Raw genomic sequence first — 6,689 nt, 5'->3', positions numbered from 1 at the left:
ATGCCCGGCCATGCAGAGAGCAATTTGCCGTTCGGGGATCCCATAATTTAAAAGCACAAAAGCGTGTAGGCTCTGATTGGGACCGGCTCAAGGAACAAGAGCTTGGGCTGGGCTTGGGCCTGGCGTTGCCTCCCCCCCCCTCCCCTTCCCTCCATCCCTCATCGAATGTATTTTCCCTGCCCGCATCCCGGTCGCCATGTTGCTGGGTTTTGTGTCAGGGATTCCCAGGAGTTGGTTAACATCGGGGAAAATAAAACAAGAAAAAGAAGCTGGTTGCGAGGCTCCGGGCGCGACAGCTCCCACGTTCTCGGCGGGCTCCCGCTCCCCCAGCTCCTCACCCCCGCCGCTTAATTCGCGTTAAAGAAGCAGGCCCGGGTTTGTCTTACAATTATTGCATTTCCCCGTCGTTCACTAACCCTGTGAATTTATTCCTACAAGGTGATGCCTTTCCCCTTGAGAAGGGAGATTTCGTGTGCCTTGTGCCTCTGCCCGGCGCGTGGGAAAAATCCCTCTTTCCCCAAGAGGTTCCTTTTCCTTTTATTTCTTTTTTTTTTTTTTTTTTGTCTTTTTTTCTCTCGGTTCCCCCCCCCGCCCCCCTTGCAACTTCAGTGTTAGCAAAAGCAGCGAGAACGGTTGGGAGCGGCTGGAAAGAGTTTCCTTTGGCATCTGTAGCCCAGCTCCCCTGTGAACCGCACCATCCCTCAAAAAGGAGGAACGACAAAGCCCGAGACCCCCAAAACGCCACTTTAATCCAAAACAAGCGAGAAATGATCGGAAAAGCCAGCTGTGAATGTTTACCTCAGTCCTGATCTGCCGAGATTGGGTAAATTTATGCTGATTTCGATGAGCGCATTCAAAAAAACCCAAAATATTTAGGGAAATTCTCCCTTCGATCGAGCTGAGTTTTGCAAACGCTTTTTTTTTTTTTTTTTTAATAAATGTTCTTAGCCCCTTCGCTAAACCGCGCTTCGGCCTCGGCTTCAGCTTTAGATTTATGATGTGTTTCTCACCAACCCTTACCACCCACACGGATGCTTGAACTGACAAAAGTTTCTAGGCTTCTCCCTGCGTGAATGCAGCCTGCCAGTCCCTCTCTGCTGCAAAATGGGAGAAATGGAGCTTGAACAAACAACCTCCAGACTGGCCACGCTGCCATCCTGCAGCAGGCACCTTATTTTTATCCCCCAACCCAACCTCTGGATTTTTTATTTTCTAAACTTCCCGAATTCAGGCCCTTGGATTATTTTTTTTTTTAAATCTTTCTTGGTTTAAGTAACTCTTGCAAAAGCCAAATTTCTTTGCTGAGTGAGTTAGGCCGAGCTGTCAAAAGTCTTTCGAGAAAAAAAGATTGATCGTTTCTCTCTTCTTTTCGGTTTGTGTGGACCCGGATACTTTAAAAGGGAAAAAAAATCTTCCTGGGAAATGACTTTTCGTTTTATTTATTTATTTTGTAAACTCTGGAAATTGAGCTGTTTATTGATGGGGGGGTGGGGGGAGGGGGTGGGGTGGTGGAAGGGGGGAAAAAGATGGGAAGGAAGAAATGTGATTTCAAAGATATCCGTGACCTTAAAACGTGTTTTGCCTTAAGGGAAGTGTAAAGGGTCCATTAAGTCTGGCTTTAGGGGCGGAAGGATTACGCTGGTTCTTTAAAAGTGATTTAACAAGGTAACTCTGGCCGGCCTAACTGCACTTGAACGCTCGCTTGGTTGCCGAGGTGCGCACACGCGGAGCCAGACGCAGAGCTCCGGCTTCGGCCCTCCAAGCCCTGCGCCCCGGCGGGACGCGCCAGCCCAGGCGGGCGCTGCCGCCAGCCCCCGCCCCCAGCTCGGCTGCATCCCCGGCTGCCGGCGGGCACCTCGGGGGCGCAGAGCCCCCTTTCCCACGCCTGGACACCCCCCTCCCCGCCCCTCGCCCCGGGGGTACAAAGTGTCGGGAGCTCAGCGAGCGCGTCTGGAGCCGCCCGGCATAGGGAGGGTAGGCAGGGCAGGCAGCAGCAAGAGGTGCAGGCAGTGCAGGCAGCAACAGGCAGTACAGGCAGCAGCAAGAGGTGCAGGCAGTGCAGGCAGCAGTAGGAGCTGCAGGCAGCAGTAGGAGGTGCAGGCAGTAGCAGCAGCAGGCAGGGCAGGCAGCAGCAGGCAGGGCAGGCAATAGCAGCAGCAGGCAGTACAGGCAGGCAGCACAGGCAGCAAGCAGGCAGGGCAGGCAATAGCAGCGGCAGGCAGTACAGGCAGGCAGTACAGGCAGCAGCAGGCAGCAGCAAACAGTACAGGCAGGCAGCACAGGCAGCAGCAGGCAGTACAGGCAGTGCAGGCAGCAGCAAACAGTACAGGCAGTACAGGCAGTGCAGGCAGCAGCAGACAGTACAGGCGGTACAGGCAGTACAGGCATGCAGCACAGGCAGCAGCAGGCAGTGCAGGCAGCAGCAGGCAGCAGCAAGCAGTACAGGCAGTACAGGCAGTGCAGGCAGCAGCAGGCAGTACAGGCAGTGCAGGCAGCAGCTCCCTGCCCACAGCCCCAGCCCCCGGCCCCAGCAGAGCAGCCCACCGCCGGCCGGGGAGGGATGCCGGGGGGGGGGGAGGGAGAGAAGGCTTTTCTGGGGATCTTCTCTCGTTTTTTTTTTTAATCAATTAAAGAAAATAATGCTTTCTGTTTGCCACCAGGCCCCGCCTGCCATTGGCCAGGGCTGGCCACGTGACCAGGAATTGGCTGCAATTTCGCCCCAGTCTCGAGTTTAATAGAGCAAGGTCCCCATACGCCTGTATTATCAGCAATATAACAATTATAAAAAGCCCGAGAACCATCATCATCACTGCCATAAAAACTGAGGCCCTCAGATTTCTTTCCCTCTCCCCCTCCTCCTCCCTCTCCCCCCTCCCGCTTTTTAAACCCTGGGCCCTGGAAAAGCCATGAATTTTGAATTTGAGAGGGAGATCGGGTTTATAAATAGCCAGCCTTCGCTCGCAGAGTGCCTGACGTCTCTTCCCGCTGTCCTGGAGACATTTCAAACTTCATCAATCAAGGACTCGACATTAATTCCTCCTCCTTTTGAGCAAACCGTCCTCAGCCTGAATCCTTGTTCCAGCAGCCAGGCGAGACCGAGGAGCCAAAAAAGAGCATCTCATGGCCTGCTCCAGCTCCAGCCCCAGCCTCCGGCACAGCCCGGCCCCTTGGCAGCGGAATTCCCCTGGATGAAGGAGAAGAAATCGTCCAAGAAAGCTACCCAGGCTCCATCCTCTTCTTCCTCCTCTTCCCCCCCTTCATCTTCCTCGGTGCCGGTCCCTGCCGCAGGATCTCCTGCAGGTTCGTATAACGAGGGGATGAGGGGGTGTTTGCTGAAATCGGAGAGGAGCCGAATAATAAACACCCCCCCTCCCAGCAGCCCTACCCCAGCCCCCTCCCCAGCAGACTTTGCCCCACGCCTCCCCCGAAAATGTGTCACGCAATAAACTACACCGCAGCAATGGGGGAGGGGGGTTCCCCTGCCTCCTCCCCTGCAAATAAAAGAGCAAATTGCTGTAACTTCTGCGAAAGCGAAGAGGGAGAGGGGGTCGGGGGGTTCGGGGGGGGGGGGCCGGACTCCTCTGCAGCAGCTCCAGCGGGGTACCTGGCAGCAAAGCCACGGCTCCGTTTGCTGGACTTACTCTCCCAGCCCTGAATTTTTTTAAAGCTTACAGAGGGGAAAAAAAAAACACCCAACCCCCCCCCCCCCCCAAATAAACAACACCAACCAAACAATCCCCCCCAAACCAAACGAAAGAAGAGCGGAGGGGGGAAGGAAGCCGGGTGGGTAACGGGGAGGCTGCTACGAGCGGGATGGGAGGTGGAAGGAGCGAGGGCAGGGCTCTCAGCGTCCTGCACGATGGGGACAGCCAGCTCCCCACTGCAAAATGAAATAAATACCCCTCCCAAATCCTCCCGCAACCCTCCCCCGCCGGAGGAATCAATCGCCTCCCTCCGAGGCGCCCCTCGGCCGGGGAGCTCAGCCGGGCCAGGGAGGCTCCTTCCCCCGGGACAAAAGGGTTAAGGCACGATTCACCGTGTGGGTGTTTCGGCAGCACGGGTCGGGTGAGGGCTCGGGCCGGAGGAGGGCGGCCGCCCGAGCAAGTTGGCCAGATAATGCGGGAATAAGGGACTCACAGCCCCGAACCGCCCGCAAAAAGAAAAAAGGAGGGGGGGAACCCCCAAAACTAAAAGGAAGGAATGGGTCGAAATTCCCCTTATCCGCGAAGGTGGCAGAGAGGGAAGGTCTCTAAAGGCAGAGGCCGGGGAGCAAAATCCTTTCTCCTCTTTGGGACAAGGGGACCGGAGAGAGATTTCCAACCCCCTTCCACGGTGGGAAGAGTTTAATTAAACATTTATTTTCTCCCGTAGCGACGTGTGTCCCCCCCATAGCCGTTAGTGGGGGGCACGGCTCTGCCCTGCCCGCAGCAGGGAGGGGACGGATCCAGACCCTCCATTTGCCCCCCGCTCCCTCTCTTTGCAACGTGCGTTTTTCTCTGTGTTTAAGACATCCAGGGGCTGGCGGACACCAGCGGCTCCAGGAGGCTCCGCACCGCCTACACCAACACCCAGCTGCTGGAGCTGGAGAAGGAATTTCACTTCAACAAATACCTCTGCAGGCCCCGGCGGGTGGAAATCGCGGCTCTGCTCGACCTCACCGAGCGCCAAGTCAAGGTCTGGTTCCAGAACCGCCGGATGAAGCACAAGAGGCAAACCCAGTACAAAGAAAACCCCGACGGGGACCTCGCCTACCCCAACCTGGACGAGGGCAGCGACCCCGCGGAGGAGGCTGAGGAAAGCCCGGCTTTCGGGCCGGCTCCGGAGCCCGGCGGGTGCTACCGGAGCCCGCGGGCGGGGAGCGGGGAGGCCGGCAGCCCGCGGCGGGCGGCGGCCGGGCCGGAGCGGGGGGCTGCGGGGGAGCCCGGCGGCCCTTCGGACCGCGCCGCCCCCCCCCCGGGCCGGGACTCGCCTTTGTTGCCAGAGCTGAGCATCTTCTCGGCAGAATCCTGCCTCCAGCTCTCGGAGGGGCTCCCCCCCGGTCTGCAGGGCTCCCTGGAGAGCCCCCTCCACTTCTCCGAGGAAGACTTGGACTTTTTTACGAGCGCACTTTGTACTATAGATTTGCAACATTTAAATTTCCAATAGCCGCCCCCGCTCCCCGTTCCTGCCCCTTCCAGCCGCCCCAGCCCGAGCCACGGCCGGCGGCCCCCGGGTGTCTGTAAGGGGAGCGGGGACACCCCCAAAAATAACCCCAAGCCATTTCTCATTCAATCACCCCATCCCGCCCCCGCCCCCCTTTATTTTAAAGCCTCTCACACTGTGGGACCCGAATCACCTTCCCGATATTTATTCTAGAAGGCTCACGTGAAAGAACAGCCCGAGGTTTTGCTAAATGCAGGTATTTAATTATAGTTTTATTTTTTCCCCCTTATTTATTTTCAAGAAAGCACCAGACAGTCCCCGTGCGCACCAGAGATGTCAGCCCCCAAGAGAAAACATTTGTAAATCCTTCAAGCGACTTTCTCAGGAATCAGAACGAGACTTTTAGATTTCTTAATAAAATAAAATAAAATAAAATTTAAAAAAAAGACAGAGGAATTTTCCTTTCCTCTTTTTAAGTTTTAGATGTAGACTATTTATTCAAATCCTTTAATAGTAAATGGCAAATTATTTATTGTACATTATTTTCATAGAGTAAATAAATGTCTTTATAAAACCAAGAAACGCGTGTCGCTCCATATTTAATGCGAAAAATGTGCTTTATTTTTTCCCCCTAAATCATTTGCCTTCCCTTTTCCCGCTTTGCAGCAATGATGTCCGAATAATCTCCTTGTGTGCACTGAGAGAGGAGACAAAAGGAATCGCTCCCAACTAACGTTTCAAGAGGCTTCGGGAGTCAGAAATATTTCTGTCCGCGTTTTCTCGAGCTTGGGTTTTATTTATTGTCTTTTTTTTTTTAACTAAACCAAAGCGGGACATCAGTTTTCTACTGTTAACATTTGCGCTTATATTTTTCCTAACGCCCCCCCCCCGCTCCTGGAAGGGGTTGGCGGCTGAAGGGACGGGAAGAGCACAAAGGCGGCGCTCGGGGGGGCGCCGGGGCCGCTCCCGCTCCGCGGAGCCCCCGCACATTCCGCAGCTCCCCGCGGCGATCTCCGCCGCTCCCACGGCCCGGCCTGGCGAGGCGGGAGCTGCTCCTTCCCTCCAGCCCGCTCCTCCTTCTCGCTTCTCTTGCAGCAGAGAGTAGAGGCGTGCCACGGCGCGATTCTCGGGGCTCTACACGGCCCGGACCACAAAAAATAAGGCGGAAAGGGAGGATTTGGAGTAAGAGCGAAAGATCCACCCCGGGAGGCTGCTGCGCGCCGGCGTTTTAATCAACAAATAAATGCTATAGAGGAAAGAAAGGAGAGAGATTAGCCTGAAAGGGGCCTTTCTGTCTTCCTCTCTCTTTTCCAGCGGTGCAAACCAGATCTCCCCCCGCCCCGGCCTTATAAATCTGTGATCTCCTTCCGCGGCGATTCGTGCTGCTCTGGCCCGGCTCGCCGATGCCTTTACGAAAGCTTTCTCGCAACATGCAATTTTAAATACAAAACTCATATATCAAGGAGGGAGGGTGAGGCAGAGGGGGTGGGGAGGCTTGTGAATGAAAAGGGGTCAGCGCAGGAATCAATCGCGGTGACACCCAAAAT

At 55.5% G+C, this 6,689-nt stretch overlaps 1 protein-coding gene and 1 long non-coding RNA gene across 2 annotated transcripts; one reads left to right on the top strand and one right to left on the bottom strand.

The window, feature by feature from the left end:
* Positions 1 to 2,698: 2,698 nt before the first annotated feature.
* Positions 2,699 to 5,740, top strand: HOXB2 (homeobox B2). The gene is made up of 2 exons (XM_064473150.1): positions 2,699 to 3,300; positions 4,508 to 5,740. Exons 1-2 carry the CDS (start codon positions 2,907 to 2,909, stop codon positions 5,143 to 5,145), a joined length of 1,032 nt encoding a protein of 343 aa, XP_064329220.1. The 5' UTR covers positions 2,699 to 2,906; the 3' UTR covers positions 5,146 to 5,740.
* Positions 5,741 to 6,689, bottom strand: LOC135317239 (uncharacterized). The gene is made up of 2 exons (XR_010376288.1): positions 6,488 to 6,689; positions 5,741 to 6,388 (listed from the first exon to the last, which is right to left on the bottom strand). It is a non-coding gene; the product is annotated as an uncharacterized LOC135317239 (long non-coding RNA).

Source organism: Phalacrocorax carbo, chromosome 25 (assembly GCF_963921805.1).
Source record: "Phalacrocorax carbo chromosome 25, bPhaCar2.1, whole genome shotgun sequence".
Lineage (NCBI taxonomy): Eukaryota > Metazoa > Chordata > Aves > Suliformes > Phalacrocoracidae > Phalacrocorax > Phalacrocorax carbo.
The sequence above is the reverse complement of the archived record's forward strand: the minus strand, read 5'-3'. Positions and strand labels throughout refer to the sequence as shown.